This window comes from Diplodia corticola (genome assembly GCF_001883845.1).
Source record: "Diplodia corticola strain CBS 112549 chromosome Unknown scaffold49, whole genome shotgun sequence".
Taxonomy (NCBI): Eukaryota; Fungi; Ascomycota; class Dothideomycetes; order Botryosphaeriales; family Botryosphaeriaceae; genus Diplodia; species Diplodia corticola.
The window spans coordinates 95680-112824 of record NW_017971528.1 but is presented as its reverse complement, the minus strand read 5'-3'; the positions used below and the strand labels follow the sequence as shown (position 1 = coordinate 112824).

Genomic DNA, 17145 nt, shown 5'->3' with positions numbered 1-17145 from the left:
TGCGTAGTCCGGGGTAGCTGCTACCTCGAGCCCGCCTGGGGAAGCTGTCCATTCCTCCCCCCAGGCTCCTCCTTCTCCGCAACCCCAGCATTTCTCTCGCAGAACCCGCACAATGCACACCCTCCCCAGACTGCGCGGTGCGCGCAACACCGCTCGCGTGCTGAACCGCCACGTCGCCACTACCCGACGGTCCCAAGCCTCGGCCGCGGCCACAAGCAACCCCATAGCAAAGCCGTTAACCTCTGTACTCATTGCAAACCGAGGCGAAATTGCCCTGCGTGTCGGGCGTACAGCCTCCGAGTGCGGCGTGCGAGTCACCACCCTGTACACAGACCCTGATGCCCATTCCCAACATGCCCTCAGCTCCCCTTTCGCCGTCAACCTGGGAGACCCCAGCGCCTACCTGGACGGCGATCGCATCATCGAGGTCGCCAAGAGGGAGGGCTGTCAAGGCATCCACCCGGGCTACGGCTTCTTGAGCGAAAACCCCGTCTTTGCCAGGAAATGCAAGGATGCCGGCCTGACCTTCATCGGCCCGCCTTGGGAAGCTATTGAGGCCATGGGCAGTAAAAGCAGGAGCAAGGAAATCATGACCGCCGCCGGCGTCCCGTGCATTCCCGGCTACCACGGCTCAAACCAGGACCCGGCCTTTCTGAAGCAGGAGGCTGAGAAGATTGGCTACCCCGTCTTGCTGAAGGCCGTAAAGGGCGGGGGTGGGAAGGGCATGCGCATAGTTAAGACCCCGGATGAGTTCATGGACCAACTGGAATCGGCAAAATCAGAAGCAAGGAACTCCTTCGGCGACGAGGTCATGCTTGTTGAAAAGTACATCACCACTCCCCGTCACATCGAAGTCCAGGTGTTTGCAGACAAGCATGGAAATAGCGTTGCGCTGGGCGAACGCGACTGCAGTATCCAACGCCGGCACCAGAAGATTTTGGAAGAATCCCCAGCCCCGCATCTAGATGAGGCCATCAGGCAGGATCTGTGGGAGAAGGCTCGGGCAGCGGCGCTGGCTGTCAAGTACGAAGGCGCAGGCACCGTCGAGTTCATCTTCGACAACGAAACGAACGAGTTCTTCTTCATGGAGATGAACACCCGTCTGCAGGTCGAGCACCCTGTGACTGAAATGGTGACAGGCCAAGACCTTGTCAGGTGGCAGCTCATCGTCGCTGAAGGCGGCAAGCTCCCTCTCACTCAAGCCGAGATTGAGGAGCAGATTGCTCAGCGCGGCCACGCCATCGAGGCTCGCATCTACGCCGAAAACCCAGACATGAACTTCATTCCTGACTCTGGAAAGCTCATTCATCTCCGCATCCCCAAGGAGTCAGCCACAGTCCGCGTGGATGCCGGGTTCGTCGAGGGCGACGAGGTTTCTAGCCATTACGACCCCATGATCGCAAAGCTCATTGTTCAAGCCCCTACCCGCACCGCCGCTCTCCAAAAGCTTCGCATAGCCCTTGGTGAGTACGAGGTTGCCGGGCCTGTGACAAATATCGAGTTCCTCAAGCGCTGCTGCGTCAGTCCCGCCTTCATTGCAGGCGAAGTCGAGACCGGATACATCCAAAAGCACCACACCGAGCTCTTTGCCAAGCAACCAATTCCTCCTGAAGCTTTTGCTCAGGCAGCCATCGGCCTTGTGCTCAAAGAGTCGGAAGCCCGTAAATCCTCAAGTCCACTGACGGTGATTGGCTTCGGCGACGGCTTCCAAGCACGTGAAATCAACCTCGTTGAGATAGATCCCAGCGCTGCCGCCTCTGCCACCGGGCCTGCTGCTCCTGAGGATGCAACACCAGTCAAGGTCCGCCAGATTGAGCCACATTTGTTTGAGGTAAAAATCGGCGACACAATCTACCCGGCAGTGAAGGCGGAGCTGGATGCTGCCTCCTCCACAATTACGTCTTTCTACCCGCATACACGTGTAGAAACGCGTGTCATCCGGGCTGACGACGCAATTACACTCTTCCAGCAGGGTAAACAGTATCGGCTGCGTCTAGCGACACCAAAGTGGGCGGAGAAAGCGCTGGGCATTAAGGAGGCGAAGAACAGCGTCGTCGCCCCAATGCCATGTAAGGTGTTACGAGTAGAGGTAAATGAAGGTGACGAGGTGAGCGAGGGGCAGGCGTTGGTAGTGATTGAGAGCATGAAGATGGAGACAGTGATCCGGAGTCCCCAGAAAGGCGTTGTGAAAAAAATTGTGCACGGACAAGGTGTAAGTGCTATCCTCTCCTGCTTTTTTGGTAGTCGCAACCATGCTAATTTGACGTAGGATCTCTGTAAAGCCGGCACAGCACTAGTAGAGTTTGAAGAGGAGGGTGCGGGACAGTAAACCAAACGGGATCAAAGGCACAAAGTGAAAGTCAAGAGACGGGTTTGATGACGTTGCAGAAAGTGCAGACGTCAGGCACAATCCCATCTCTTCGGGGAAAATCGACTTGATTATTTCAGTCAGACAAAAAAGACACATGACTTTGCATAGGTTGGAGCATTGTTTCTCAGTCCAGTCCGACGCCTCGAGACATGTCTCGTGTGTATTGCGTTTGTTTTATGCAGCTATCCGCCATACTCGAGCATCATAAAAGAGTACCAAACATCACTGCGCTCCTCCACTTCTGCGAATCCATCTTTCACCGTATACTCGCAACATAGCTTCCTGAAAAGCACCACTGTAGGACAGACATTGCAGCATAAATGGAAAGGTCCCTTGCTGGATTCGGCGATGCACTCGCCCCAGTTACACACGAAATATAGCCTTACTGACATGGAGCTTGATCTCAGTCCATTGGCCGGTTCTTCGACCACTTGAGCAAGGAGACGCATCCATCATGATGCGATACAACCCATCTACCCCATTCCACCCAAACCCTCCTCACTCGCTTACAACCTCCCTTGAATCCTAATCTCCAACGTCCTCAACGGTACGTACAGCAACCCGGCCAACGCGAACGCAACCTCGAACCCAATATCCCCTGTATGCTCCGCAATCGGCCCCGTGTACCAGGTCGCGGCCATGCAGGGAATGACCAACCCAAAGGACGCGATGCCGGCAGTGATGGCCGCGATGCCGCTCGGCAGCCTCGCGGCATCCTTCCAGATGTCCCTATCGTACGTAGTCGAGTCGCCCTTGCGGAAGTAGAGGTGCTCGACGATGACGATGGCAGCGAAAGCGGCAGGCCTATTTCCAACCATTAGCAAAGAGCAGGAAAAAAAAACCCCCCCCCAAAAAAAAACCAAAAGACACCCCACAGAGTTAAAGAGAGAGAGAGCACACATACCAATACGACACGATGCCCAGAAAATTCTCCAACGAATCGAAAAAGTCATTCGCCGCCGCGATGGCGACCGGAATCATGACGGCGGTGGTGACGACGGAGAAGACGACGCGCGAGATGTGGGCGAACCACGGGATCAGGATCTGCCAGTTGAGCGTGACCGTGTACATGGACGCGCTGACGTTGCCCGTCAGCGAAAAGGCCAGCAGCACGGCGACGAACTTGCCGAACCCGCCCGCCGGCCGCAGCATCGCTTCCAGCACGCCGCCCGTCGAGAAGCGCGCGTGGCCCGAGGCCCAGGCGGGCACGTTGGGGACTGCGCCGCCGATTGCGGCGCCGAGGATCTGTGGTGCGGGCGTTGTTTAGCCGGAGTGTCGTCGAAGGGGAAGGGGAAAGGAGGGTGGGTGGGGTTTGGGTTTGTATTATACGTACCATGAGCAGGATCGTGGACAGGTTCTGCGCTAGGTAAGGGTACAGAAACATCCGGGTGCTGTTTCGGTGTGTTAGAGAACCGCATGTGTCCGATTTTATCATCTGACGTGACTTACGCGGGAGCGGTGGTTCGGTAGTAGACGGAGTAATCAGACATCAGTCCGGCAAAGGCGATGGAGAAACCGGCGATCAAGCATCCGAAGCTCAGAATCATCGGGGCATCTGCAGGCGCCGCCTCGGCCTGCTCAGACAGATGCTTTCCGCCACAGCCGGTCATGATGATGAAGCAGATCAGAACGCCCAGCCATGACCATCGGTTGTAGACGTGGATGACCTTGTATCCGCAGAAGGACATGAACAAGCCCACGACGAAGGTCAGGACGATGCCGAGGGCGACTGAGATTCTTCCGTCTGAAACGGCAGAAAGGGTCCTGATAGACAGAGGTCAGAGGGACAAGGCTGGGTAGGTAGTGTATATGTTTGACTTACTGTCCGGCAACTATTCCCGCGATGACGGTGAAACCGACGACGGTCATCATGTTCAGGATGACGACGATAGTGACTGGAAAGTAGCCGAAAGAGTAACGTGCTTGGATCATCTGGCGCATTCCGGTTTGCGGGCCCAGGACGTTCAAGTAGGCGGTGGGCAGGTAGCACAGAAGGCTGAAGAATATGATGGTGAGAGACGTGTCTCGTAAACTGAGGCCATAGCCCAGGGTACCGAGCATTCCTGTGATGATGCTGCATGAATCCGATCAGAGCAAGTCTACTTCTGCGATCAGAGTCGACTTACGGCAGCAGGTTGACGAGCATGCTCAACCAGAGGAAGAAGACATTGTGGTACTGAGTCTTGGTCTGGTCCTTCTCCGGCACCGGCGCAATTCCACGCACCTCGACGCCCCAGGAAGTCAGCCGCCGCAGCAGGTTCGTGGTGGGGGCATCGGCGGCCTTGGGAAGCGGACTGGTGTCGTGGACAGCGGCGTCGTTTTCCACATCCTGTCCCATTGCCGTCTCCGGCTTGTTCACCGTCCGGGGCTCCAGATCCTCCCTCATTTTGCTTAAAGCGGCAAAGACTAAGTTGTGGGGAAGGCGTAGAGAAGGACCGTGGGCACGAGCTGAAATATTTTTCTGCTCGCACAGAAAAAAGCGAGTGGCAAGTAAGCAGCCGAGTTGAAAAGAACGAATCTGCACGTAGCGAGTGGCCTTCGTCTCAGAAGCTGGAAACAACCATAGTGAAGGGCAAGAGTAGAAGAGTCACCGCTTGTCCGCAAAAAAATATAGGAAGGAACGAAAACCGCTTCGGCCTTAGTGCCTGAGTCATGGCGGGTGGCCAGCCGTCGGAGCTCCGTTGGCGCCACCCCGCCGGCTGGACGCTCTCCATCCCGAGCGGAACCCTCCGCTCCACCGTGACAATCGGAGCGGACTGACAGGTAAATAAATTTGGGCCTCATCGCCAGGTACCCGCACCAACTATCTTGCCCTGCATGTCGACTCCATCGCCCACTCACGCAGCACTGAAAAAGATCGCTGCCAATTCACCATCGTTCACGAATCCATGGGTCCAGACACTGACATTGATAAATCATCGTCACCAGCTCTGGTCTCGTTCCTTCCAAGCTGTATCCGTCGTGACCCGGGTTGTTCAATTGGCATTAAAGTGTGTCGTATTTGAAGAGAATAAGCCTGGACATAGATCATAGAGTATCATAGCGATCAGAGGCGGTAAAGCGGTAAAACGGATTTTGCTTATTACCTCTATCCCCATAAACCATCCAATTCGTTTCGCTGATCAACCGCACCGGGAGAAGACGCAAGCACCAGTTACTTTTCCCACGCCCTAGGACCCCGTCATCAGAATGGTCGTGTATGATACAAAACGCAGAGAGAAGATACACATGACCCGGGAGATCTGCATACCTAGCCGTAGCCGGAGCGCCGACATTCCAGGGGTATCTAGTAGCCGGTTGCGCCAGGCGCCTTCTCATCCTTCCGCAGGCTGAGCAGCAATTCCCTGAACTTCTGCTTCTCGCTGCCGCTGCCACCGCCACGCGCGCCCTTGCCGCTCAGGTCCACGAGCTTCGCAATGCGTTCCCAGCTGGTGCCGCCCGCCGTCGTGTCGTCCCTGCTGTTCAGGAACTCCTCCTCTTCCTTGCGGGTCTGAGCAATGCCCTTCTCCTTCTTGTTGTTGTAGTTGTCGTAGAAGTCGTCAATGGCCTCGTGCGCCGCCTTGACCGTCCCCTGCTTCTTCTCGTCCGAGATCTGGTCGCGGTGCTGGATGGCAAGATCGCGGCGCTCACGCCATTCGCGGATGACCTCAGGCTCGGGTTCGTCGGCGGCCGGCGCGAACGACGAGGACTGGGGCGCGCCGGGAAGGAAAGGAGCAGTGCTGCCGGTAATGGTACCACCAGGAGCCATGTGCTGTGCGTGCCCGTCAGTATATGCCCTATCGTCACAGCCCGCGCGCAGGCTGGCAACCGTCGCTGCCATGGTGCAGAAGACTAACCTCGTTGGACGTGTCTATCGCCGGGAAAGAGCTCTCAAAGCCAGACATCTCTTCTTGGTCGCCGATGGCGGGGAAGTCGCCGCCGCCGCCGCCGCCCAAAAGGTCGTCATCGCCAGCGTCTTCGACAGTAGCAGCGTTGTCGGCGGGTGCCGCAAACTGGTCGGCGTCCTCGCCTAGTAGTGCGCGCTCGCGGCTCAGAAAGTCGCCCTCGTCCGCGGCGCCGCCAACGAGGTCGAAATCAGCCTCACCGCGGGCCTCGGTCTGGCCTGCCAGGATTGCATGTCAGCGCATTCCCGGGACGGCCAATTCGCGCAGCCAACGGCAGGCGGTTCAGGGACATGGAAGTGGTATTTACCGGCATCGATCTCATCCAGCGACGGGAACCTGTCGGCCATGGCGGCGATGTGTGGGGAGCGGGAGGGGTCGCGGTGATGGAAGAGTGCGGCGGAGTGTGCGGGATCGCGGTTGGGCGATTAGCGGTTGTGTGTTCAGGTGTCGGGCTGGACATGCAGCGGAGCTCCAAGCTGGCCTGGCCGCACAGGAGAGCGCACTGGCAACGTTGGCCGGCACGCCCGTGACGCGCAGGCTTGGCGCCAGCACGGAGCGGAACAATTGCCCCGGCCAGTTGTGACGCCGCAAGCTGCAGTCCATGCCTACCTAGCTTCTAAGCCGCAACCCAGGCCAGAACCAGACCTCGACGCAGTGCTCTCCTGCCCGCCACGCCCGTGATACTGCACGAGCTGTAGAACGTTTGAGTGAACCCGTGCCGCCTACACCGCGCGCTGCTGCTGCTGCTGCTGTCGCTGCTGCACAAACCAAGATGGCATACACCGACGACGCCGTCCAGGCCAAGCTGTCAGCCCTCAATGAGACGCAGGAGGGCATCGTCACTGTCGCCCAATGGATCATGTTCCATAGGTACCGCATGCACGCATGGTTCCTCCCGTCGACTCCCCGCTCACTGAAGCTCACAGGCGCCATGCCGACCGCACTGCACAGCTCTGGATGCAGCGCCTGAAAGACTCCACTCCGAACAAGCGCCTCAGCTTGATCTACCTAGCCAACGGTATGCTTCGAGCCCACACAGTAACCTGACCCGACCGGTGACTAAATCCATCTGCAGAGGTCGTCCAGCAATCCAAGGCGCGCAAGAAGACCGAGTTTGTCGCCGCTTTCTCGCCCGTCAGTATTCGTGTCCGCAGTGCACGCGACCACAGCTGACAGCCCGCAGATCATCGCCGAGTCGACCTCCGCCGCGTACAAGGGAGCTCCGTACGACATCCAGCAGAAGCTGCGACGGGTCATTGAGGTCTGGCGTCAGAGGGTCATCTTCGATCCTCCGGTCCAGGACCAGATAGAAAGGAACTTAGACGGTTCAGTCACCCCTCCCCGAGAACTATACCAGGACGCAAACTGACGTGCGTCTTTCAGAGCTGGACAAAACCCGCGCACCTGGCAAGAAGGCCACCCTCGGCGGTTCCCTCTTCTCGAGCGGCTCCTCCGTCCCGCAAGAGCTCCAGCCCCTCGTGCCCCTTCAAAGCGCCCTCACCAAGGCCGACAATGCCTCCAAGTCCAACGTCACGCACGCCTACAGTGAATATGACAAGCTGATCGATCCGGCCAACCCCGTCCCGACACCGCCCGTCCACGCCGCCCGCTTGTCACAAGTCCTCAAGAACCTCGCAAGCGCCGAAAGCGCCGTCGCCGAAAGCATAAAGTCGCGCCGGGAGCTGATCACAGCAATGGAAAAGATGGTCGAGGGCCACAAAACGACGCTCTCCAAAGACGAAGCCGCGCACCAGGAGCTCGGCACGCGCCGGACCGGCATTGAGACCAAGAAGCGCGAGGTCGAGGACGCCATCATGCGCGGGCTGTCGACCGAACAGCCGCAACAATCTCTTTCCGCCGGCCCGGCCGCTAACGACCCCCGCCGCCGCCTCCCCACCGCCGTCGCGACGGCTGACAACAACGGCGGCTTGCTGGACGAGCCCCAGCGCCCAGACGTCGAGGGCCTTACGCCCCCACCCATCGAGTCCATCACTCCCGTCGGCACACCACCACCCGCCTTCGCGGCGCCCACCATGACCGGCGCGACGGCCGGCTTCGTCCCGGAGCAGCCTCCCAGCCACGACGAGCCGGCCCCCGGCCCCGCCGCCCTGGAGGCTCTCGCCGCCGCAAATATCTTGCCGCAGAAGACCCAGCGCGATAACAGCGGCGACGACGACGACCAGGCCAACAGCTACAACAACGAAGGCTACTACCCCGGCGCTGCTAAAAAGAGAAGGGTCGGGAGCGGGGTTGCGGAGCAGGATTTTGCCGACTTCGCGACGGGTGATGCCTATGATGGCATTGACGCCGATGTCGCGGACATGCTGAGGAGGGACTGAGGTCGCAAAGGAGAAGACAAAAAGCCTTTGTTGCTCGGGGTAAAGGGGCGCACAAAAACATGGACGGGGAGAGTGAGTGAGGTTGTGGGTGGGCGGGGAGAAGAATCAGGCAAACCAACCGACTCGATCCGAGGCTCAGGGGGAAGACCTGCTTCGACAACACGATAGGGAGGATACTTTGTTTTCGGCAATGAATCGCCGATTGGAACATTCAGAATGGGAAAGAAAAGGCGGGAAGAAAGAGATTAGTAGGGGCCCCAGCAACTACAACATCATCATACAAAAACAAACACCAAACTTTAACCGCGCTAAACGCTCCATACCCCGATAATCTTTACCCAACCGGAGATCGCTCGGCATATCTAGCGCGCGACATGTCATCACTTCGAGTCGTGACTGCCTTTTGAGGGAGGGGGGCGAGCGCAGCAGAGTGGGGGCCAATAACTGTCGTTCGTCCCTCCCCTCCTCCTCCCCCCCTCTCTTCGCCGATGAAGATGACGATGACGATGATGATGATGAAATCGGATTTTCGTGAGGCGAGAAGACGGGGGGCCAAAAGAAAAAAAGGGATGGGGCAAAGAGATGATGAGCCCTCTCCCCTACCAAAATTGAACCTTGCTAAGGGGGGTGGTGGTGGACGACCAAGCAACAACAGTACTATCTCGAGGGTTCGAGCTACCTTGTCGTCGTCGTCGTATCTTGTTCTATACCACCTAGGTGTTATCGAGCGGCGCCTCAGCGGTTATCTGGCCAACTCAGTCCTTCTTCCACTCGTTCAGGGAGGACAGAGGCGCAGAATAGTCAAAGCCTTGCGTTTTCCCGTGCTTGGATGCTCGCGCGACTATTTGAGATGTGCCGGAAGCGAAGTTTCTCGCGTACTGCTGCTCATCGGGGATCGACCTTTACTAGTTGAATAGTAAACGAGTTAGGCCAAAAGAAAAACGCTGTTATCCACATATCCAAAAAAAAAAAAAAAAAACCTGAGTGATCGGGAATCTGATTCGAGAAGCGCGTTTGCGGGAAGGCGGCGTCAAGCAAACTCTGTCATCGTCTCCATCCTGTCCTCGGTGGTGTTTCCGCGCTCTCTCTCTCTCTCTCCGATCCGAGACTAGGTCCGCGGAGAAGCAAGGCGAGGAGAGACGGAGAAGGAGGAAGCTGTTCCGGTTCCGAAATAGGGATGTGGCGATAATCGCCACACACTAACTCCCACACACACACACACGCACAATAAACACCGCAGCCAACTTCCCGCCGACTTGGAAACAAAAAGTGAGCGAATTCGGCGAATGTAGGATAGGGAGTAGCGAGGGAATCCGCCCACTTTACCAGCGACGCGGTAACGAAGCGGTAGTGGCGTGTTCGTCACAATAACGAAAAAGCTTTTAACTTCCAGGCTGCGGAGAATACCGGAAAAGGTTCTCGTCTGCCGAAGTAGTGGCATGGGTTGACGAGAAAGAGAGAGAGAGAAAGATCAAAGTTTGGTTCGGTGAAGATGGTGACGTTGATAGTACAATGATATTATTTGAACTTTTTTGTATCATTGTCCGTTCTTAGCATTTCTTTTGTACATGCTCAAATGTATGTATGCTATCATAAAAGTTCCACTTAGAGGATATCCCATAATGCCATGATATAGACAGCCGAAACATTAGCCCGTGATCTGCTGTGCAACACGTCCGCTTCTAGCCAGAAGTGTGTTTGTTAACATCAAGAATTCGAAGGTGCCCTATCACCTGTTGTTCATCCAATCCCCAACTCCTGTTCCGTTTTTACTTGTGTTCAATCATCCTTTCAAGTCAAGCGTAAGAGCAGTAGACACCAGAGGAATCTGGTCTCCCAAAGCTGTCTCACTAGAGATGTTGCACCCTACTTACAAGGATGGTTGAATCCGATGTCTCTGAGAGTATTTGTGCGGTTTCAAACCGACATCAACGTCCAGACATTCCCTTCAACTGACCGTGAAGAAGAGCGCAGTGTTCTTCGTAGAAAACGAGAAGACAAAGTCTTATGCAACCCACCGTGAGACCATGTTTCACGGTTTGATGTGAGCCGTCCCGTGTCATCAAAAGCACCACAAAATTGGTCCCAGGAAACTCCATCGTGGCGTTGTCGCTCCGGGCGTTGGTCTCCCTTCCCGGGACTTTGCGACTCGTTCCGGTAAGATTCGCAGATATTCGTAACATCCTTGATGCATGGTCACCTCCTAAAGCACTCCCTCGGTTCCCAATAAAACGATATTGATGCATCCCTTTTCTTAATCGACCAGCCTCAATGCCCCTAGCCGCAGCATCCATGACCCAAGGAGCACATGCGGAATATTGGCCATCAAAACACCTGTAAAGCGGCGCATGTGAAAGTCGAGGGCCGTGTTCCGAAAGATCGTCGCGAGGATTTGTCAGGAGGACCGAATCGCATCGCGTACACTTGGTTTGCAACGTCGTGCTTTGCTAAATTGTTGGACATAAGCGGCCGTGGGATTGGCCGGGGCAGCCGGGAACGAGGGCAGGAATCAGGTCGAATCCGTCCATCGTAAAAGGCCAATGCTCGTCAAGCCACGTCGACCGAAAAGTCGCGCTGTATTTGACGAGATTAGCGTGGCGGTGTAATGCCGGAGAATTGATGCGGTGCGAGTTTGATTTGGAGATGATCAGGAGTAATATCCGGGGAAGTGCAGAGCGAGGCGTAGGAGCTCGAGCTCTGTGTGGCGCAACATCGGCGAAAAAGCAGAAATCGCTATGCGCACGGACGTACAATATACGCGACCGGAACGGGAAGGCAATGATGAGTGGGTGTGCGTAAGATGAGCCAATGGGTCAGGTTGGGGCGCGTGAAGGGCGGCGAGTGGGAGACGGTCGGTCTCTCCTGCTGAGAAGACATGTCTCATCCCCTGGTCTCGCAAAGTACCAGCCTCCGTTCAGCAACCCCCGTTCCGTCTCCCGCCATTGCTCGAGTTTTCCACCCCTGGCAACTTTGGGATCGAGGTCGCCTAACCGGGATTCGACCCGCCGACTGTCCCAGTGGACCTGGACGTAGAGTGAGCAGTCGCGTAGCGTCATTGCTAGGAGGAAGTCGTCGGGTGGGTCCCCCTCATAGCTTAGGATGCCACGTGGGTCCAACATTCTTTGCAAATTGCGCAGGCCTTCGAGGACGCGGTAGCCTTCTCCCTTTGTGCCATCGGGCTTTTTCTGGAAATGATCGTGCAGAATGGCAATGAGATCCTCGCGTGATTTCGGCGCGGGTCTTTGGAGGGGAAAGGTCGAGCTGCGGCGGGTCCTCTGAGGCTGCAGCCAGCCGGGCCTGCAGCCAACGTAGTTTTCGTGGTTGTTGATGAGCATCTCAATGGCATCCTTGACAAGCGTGGGTTCTCCGGTAGCGAGCGACAGCGGACATTGGACGCCGTGGGTCTTGGACTCCTTCTTGCCCTCACTGTTGCGCTTGGCGCGCAGAGCGCAGGTGCGACAGCGAGTGGCGCCTTCCGGGGCGTGGGGCGACTGCCAAAGCCACTTGGGCTTGAATTCAAGCGTCACGCTCATCTGCGGGTCGTCGCTCTCCATGTCGCGCAGCACCAGAGCCTTGTTGGTTGCGTGCAACGAAGTGCCGTGGCGGTTCGCGTCGCGCTTGCCTTTTCTCTCCTGGTGACGCAGTTCGGTGTTGCACTGGTCGATGATGTCGTTGCCAATGTCAATGAGGTCCTGCTCGACGAGATGGCGCGGGGGGATCCAGTCGGCGACGGTGTTGATGTAGAAGTTGTAGGTGGTCTCGTCGTCCTGGTAGAAGGGCATCTCCTTCTTCAGGCGCAGCAGGGTGTCGCCCTGGCCGGTCAGGTTGTGCTGGTTGACGGCGCGGATGAAGTCGTGGGCGCGCTGCAGGCCGGTGTCGGCGTAGGCGCCGAGCAGCTCGCGGCGCTTCTTGCGCATCTCGCGGTTGAACCTGCGCTGCTCGAAGGGGCGGTCGCTGTGGCGCCAATCGGGCTCGAGCACGCCGTGGACGTCGGCGTCGCGCGCGTTGAGCTGGAGCTCGTCGAGACAGGCGTCGCGGGGGGGATGCAGCGCCGCGATCCTAAAGATGACGTTCGCGTTGCCCTGGGCCGGTCAGCGGGGTCGGGAGAAGCGTGCCTGTCTGCACCGGCCTTACTTCCGTGCGGAACCTGAGTTCGACGTCCATCGGGTTGAGAGAAGCTGATAGAGCTGAAGACATACAAGGCGGCTGCCGCGCGAGTTTGGCGCGGATCACCATGGTCTGCGTGGCCGGGGTGGAGCGGTGGGGTTGTGGTAGTGATGTTGTGCTGTGGGCGGCCTTGCAGAGCTGCACATGGTGCTGGGTCTGGGAGGAGGGACGGGTGGTGTGACGGATTTTGGGCGCGGGAGCAGGCGCGATGGTGTCGGCGGCCGGAGCAGCAAGGAATGTGGTTGAAGAGGCAGAGAATTGGCACGGCGTGTTCTGATCTGTGCGGGCGCCTTCCATGGGTAAGCCCTACATGGGGATCAGCTCTTGCGTCAGACGACCAGGGTCCGCAGCCCCGCGGCCATTCTCCTAATAATAGGCGGCTGCGCGCATTGCGCACTCCAATGCACGTCAAGCGCCCCTCATCAACCGCCCTGCCTATATAACCGCCCGTCCAGCGCCATGCCTTCTCCTGACCTCTCCGCGCTGTCCACGCCGCCCGCCTGCACGGCCGACTTCTGCCTCATCCCGCTCGGCACCCCGACCGCCTCCGTGTCGCGCGAGGTAGCCGCGGTCCAGCGCCTGCTGCAGCGCTCCGGGCTCCACTACAGCATGCACAGTGCAGGAACTACCTTGGGTACGTGAGTCGCCGGCGGCGCTGTGCGTGAGGCTGTGACGCTCACCACGTATCGCGCAGAGGGCTCGTGGGACGACGTCATGCGCGTCATCGGTCAGGCGCACGCGCTGCTGCACCAGAACGGCGTCGTGCGCATCCAGAGCGACATCCGCGTCGGCTCGCGCACCGACAAGAAGCAGTCGTTCGAGGACAAGGTCGCCGCCGTCGAAAAGCTGCTCCAGGCCGACCACGCCGCCCAGGAGACGGCCGAGTAGCGTCGCGTCGCGACGGACAAAGGGACACCAGGCTGCTGCCGACTTCCGCGCAGGAGCCCGCACTGCCGCCTGGGGCTGACCTTGGCGGCCTCTGAATCAGGAGGCCAATCTCCCAGCGCGCTGTGGAGAAGCCAGCCACGCCGCATAGGGAGGCCACGAGGCGGCTGGCCGTCACGTGTGGGTGGCTAAGCAGATCGACGAATACGATTCGGAAATGCCGCTGAACCAGCTCCTCCATGCGCCGTGCTTCTGTCCATGTGGGGTGATTCCCGCATCTTCCCGTACTTCGTTTCCAACAGCCTGGGTCGTTCGCAAGCGCAGCTCGTCCAAGCCTCCGTCCGGCGCTGCGGCTCAAATCGCGTGGCTGCGAAATGGCCCCCGCCCCATGCAGACTAATCGAAATCAGCGTGCAGACAGGCAACCCGTCGGGGCTCAAATGCTCAAGTCAGAGGGAGATTAAACGGACTGAATGTCGGCCATGCCTAGCTCTGGACACACCCCAGCACGACGCCTCACTGCGAGCATTCCGACAGGCTAAAGGGGACGCTAATTGTGACTGGCATATGCCGCTTGGACGGCTGCATGCAGGTTGGGGCAAGCTTCCACTTCAAGGCATGCAGCTCTTGGCCTGCTGACGAGACACATTATCCCCTATTCCAGATGGCCTGATGGCCCTCATTCGCCCTGGTCTTGCGTGTGTGTCAGGTAAAAATGCCTGTAGCCGCTTCTAGTCCGAAAGGATTGGAGCACGTCGCTGCATGAAGTCGTTTTGCTAGCATGGAAAGGAGCAGGCCTCCGTTGCTGACGCAAACAGCCCGCCCACGCGACGTTGCACACGTGTAGCCAAGGGGGTTCGGATGTCACGCCGCATAGAACAGCGCTTGGTAACTGCACGGGGGGTTGCCTCGCTCCCTAACAATTCACTGAGTAAATGGGGATGCGTGCGGGCGCACGCTCACTCATCTCGCCTTCTACGAAGCTTCCATGGCATGCTTCGCCGCAAAGTGGCCTCCACGTGGTACTCGGCGTGCGTTCCGTTTTATGGCTGTTCTAGAATCTCCCCAATCCTGCTGCAGGGGCACCCAGTGATCCGGAACCCCGTTTCAGAGGTCGCAGCTTCTACCCGAAACAGTGTCCCACTTTAAATTCTCACCCCGCTGCATCTTCAACCCTCTCCGCTTCTTGCTGCCCATGTGACAAGCCTTCTAGATCAGTCTGCGGCTTACTCTACCTTCATTCCACACTTGCGCGCTACCGGCGGTCTTTAAAGGTTGCCACTTTTTCTCTGCCCGAGGCGCTCCGACCGCTAGGACACCGTCGCAAGCAATCGACACTTACGCTTGTCCACGTGCCGCGGCACTACATCTCAAGAGCTAATCCATTTCAGCAACTGAATAGTCCCTTACAAATGCATCAAAACTAATTCAGAGCTATCCAGTCTCCTCCAAATCTCCTGTGATCATGTTTAGGGTTGACAGGTCAATATCTCGGGCTATGTATTTGCGATCCTCTAGGAACTGGCCTGTCCGTCATGTGCTACAACGGTCCCGCCCAGATTCAGCTCAATAAAATACTTGGATTACCCGTGGACTTGCTACAACGTGCATTTTCATTTCTACAATAACGACCTTGTAAAGAGAGATGAAGCTCACTAATCCTATGCGCGGGCAGGTAATGTTCATATTGCGACTTTCCGATTGGATGCCGGTCATTGGTTCTGCGCATTAACAAAACCTCACGTTTCCACTTCGCTGGAATAGACGCATCATCTAATTATCTAATTTCCGCTCACGCATTCTATCGCCGGAGAACGTCGCATAAGTAATTTTCTCTTCTTTACTTGGGGCAGTTGCACATCTTAGACCAATGAGCAAGACAATGGTCCCGAGAATGCCTTTTAAGGATCATGTCTCTGTCATACCTCACTTACCACAATACCTTGAAGAAGTTTCATCCTCAGTTTGTCATTAGAACGACCCTGTTGGGAGCGTTCTGTTTTAGACTAGCCCTTTGTCTGATAGCGGTGAATTATAGGCGACGCTGAATCTAGAGCTGTCACTTCTAACCATGGTAATGGAACCATGAGAAAACCCTGATTCAACATTCACAACGCGTACTTGAGCATCGTGACAAGTAAAACCCTCGACTTTAGCTCAACTACATAATATAGATCACACAAGACGACCTGCGGCGGGCAGTGAAGGACAGAAAAACAGTATATGTCACTACACCTGGTAGTAGCCACGTAACAGATTCAACCGCGCTCACACACCAAGGTCTGTGGAAGACACAGAGCCCATACACCCTACTTCCTTTGCTATTCATACGCGCCTTGGCACCTCTCTAGCTCGTAACCTGCACAAACCGAAGATGTCTCAAACGCCCCAGAGCCCCGCGCCGGGAGGTCGTCTCCGTCGCCCAAGGTGGTTTCCTCCGCTAGACTCACCCCAGAAGAGTCAGGACAGGCACACACAACCTCCCGAGTCAGCAAGCGAAATCTCAAAGACACAGAAGTCAGAAGCAGCTCACAGACGCCCGCGATGGTTCCCACCGCTGCAATCTGACGACGGCAAGCCCGAGCCAAACCTCACCAAAACACCATCATCAGCAGTGCCCGCGACAATAGCAAAACAGCCAAGCGCTTCCAAAACCGCTGCTCCCATCCCCAGCAGTTCAGTGAAAGAGCCAAAAATCCACAAGCATCCAACAGGTCCATCACAGTCGACCACGTCCACACCACCACGTCCGCCAAAGCCATCGGCAGAACCAGCACCACCACCACCAGCGCCAGCAACCAAGCCACGCCGCCGCCCCCGCTGGATGGATCCCGCCAAACCCCCCACCGAATCATCGCCCGCTACACCCACCACCACAACCGCCGCCGCCGCCGCCGTCGCCGCCGCCAAACCTTCGCCCAACGCACACCACGACAGCCGCACCCACGACAGCCACATTCACCACCCAACAACACCAGCACCACGCCCTCCCCCCAGGCACCACGAAAGCCGCCGCCACCGCCTCCCCAGCTCTCCATCGCACCTCCGCGCCGCCATCAGCACCGGTGGCGGTGGCAACGACAAGGACGCAGAAACCGACGACAGCGCTCAAACGACATTCTCGCGCCGGGTGAGTGCGAGGTCGGAGCGCGAGGTGAGTGGGGGGTGGGTGGATGTCGGAGAGGAGGAGGGAGAGGAGGATGAGGAGGAGGAGGGCCGGGGTGCTGATGAGCTGGCGGCGGGGGAGGCGGGGACAGATGGCAGAGGTGGTGGTGGTGGGTGGGAGGATGGTGATTGGGAATGGGAGGGAGAGAGGCTTGATGAGGAGGAGCGAGACGGGGTTGGTTGGGGTGAGGCGGCGGGCAGGCCGGAAGGCTTGTCTGGGTTGAGGTTTGTGGATGGGTGGTGCAAGTTTTTGTCGAGGGTTTGAGAGTGGTTGGAGGGAGGATGGACGGGTGTGGCCGTTGCTACGGAAGTGAGCGTGGAGGTTGTAGACGATT

The 17145-nt window shown here is 57.6% G+C and overlaps 7 protein-coding genes across 7 annotated transcripts; 4 read left to right on the top strand and 3 right to left on the bottom strand.

Annotated features, from left to right (window-relative positions):
* Positions 1 to 112: 112 nt before the first annotated feature.
* Positions 113 to 2329, top strand: BKCO1_4900030 (3-methylcrotonyl-carboxylase subunit alpha; the record flags this gene model as incomplete). Its single annotated transcript, XM_020276543.1, has 2 exons — positions 113 to 2212; positions 2270 to 2329. The coding sequence occupies 2 exons, from the start codon at positions 113 to 115 to the stop codon at positions 2327 to 2329; spliced, it is 2160 nt and encodes a 719-aa protein (XP_020127615.1).
* Positions 2330 to 2877: 548 nt separating this feature from the next.
* Positions 2878 to 4757, bottom strand: BKCO1_4900029 (ncs1 family nucleobase:cation symporter-1; the record flags this gene model as incomplete). The annotated part of the gene is made up of 6 exons (XM_020276541.1): positions 2878 to 3175; positions 3276 to 3616; positions 3705 to 3762; positions 3821 to 4135; positions 4194 to 4445; positions 4498 to 4757. 6 exons carry the CDS (start codon positions 4755 to 4757, stop codon positions 2878 to 2880), a joined length of 1524 nt encoding a protein of 507 aa, XP_020127605.1.
* Positions 4758 to 5657: 900 nt separating this feature from the next.
* Positions 5658 to 6602, bottom strand: BKCO1_4900028 (clathrin light chain; the record flags this gene model as incomplete). Its single annotated transcript, XM_020276540.1, has 3 exons — positions 5658 to 6122; positions 6208 to 6473; positions 6563 to 6602. 3 exons carry the CDS (start codon positions 6600 to 6602, stop codon positions 5658 to 5660), a joined length of 771 nt encoding a protein of 256 aa, XP_020127604.1.
* A 425-nt stretch (positions 6603 to 7027) lies between these two features.
* On the top strand, positions 7028 to 8594 carry BKCO1_4900027 (uncharacterized protein; the record flags this gene model as incomplete). Its single annotated transcript, XM_020276539.1, has 5 exons — positions 7028 to 7125; positions 7182 to 7273; positions 7331 to 7389; positions 7439 to 7580; positions 7639 to 8594. 5 exons carry the CDS (start codon positions 7028 to 7030, stop codon positions 8592 to 8594), a joined length of 1347 nt encoding a protein of 448 aa, XP_020127607.1.
* Positions 8595 to 11407: 2813 nt separating this feature from the next.
* Positions 11408 to 13058, bottom strand: BKCO1_4900026 (inositol-pentakisphosphate 2-kinase; the record flags this gene model as incomplete). The annotated part of the gene is made up of 2 exons (XM_020276538.1): positions 11408 to 12676; positions 12729 to 13058. The coding sequence occupies 2 exons, from the start codon at positions 13056 to 13058 to the stop codon at positions 11408 to 11410; spliced, it is 1599 nt and encodes a 532-aa protein (XP_020127606.1).
* A 162-nt stretch (positions 13059 to 13220) lies between these two features.
* BKCO1_4900025 (cell wall biogenesis protein) lies at positions 13221 to 13649 on the top strand (the record flags this gene model as incomplete). Its single annotated transcript, XM_020276537.1, has 2 exons — positions 13221 to 13395; positions 13456 to 13649. 2 exons carry the CDS (start codon positions 13221 to 13223, stop codon positions 13647 to 13649), a joined length of 369 nt encoding a protein of 122 aa, XP_020127609.1.
* Positions 13650 to 16019: 2370 nt separating this feature from the next.
* On the top strand, positions 16020 to 17075 carry BKCO1_4900024 (uncharacterized protein; the record flags this gene model as incomplete). Its single annotated transcript, XM_020276536.1, has 1 exon — positions 16020 to 17075. The coding sequence occupies one exon, from the start codon at positions 16020 to 16022 to the stop codon at positions 17073 to 17075; it is 1056 nt and encodes a 351-aa protein (XP_020127608.1).
* Between the last annotated feature and the right edge of the window lie 70 nt (positions 17076 to 17145).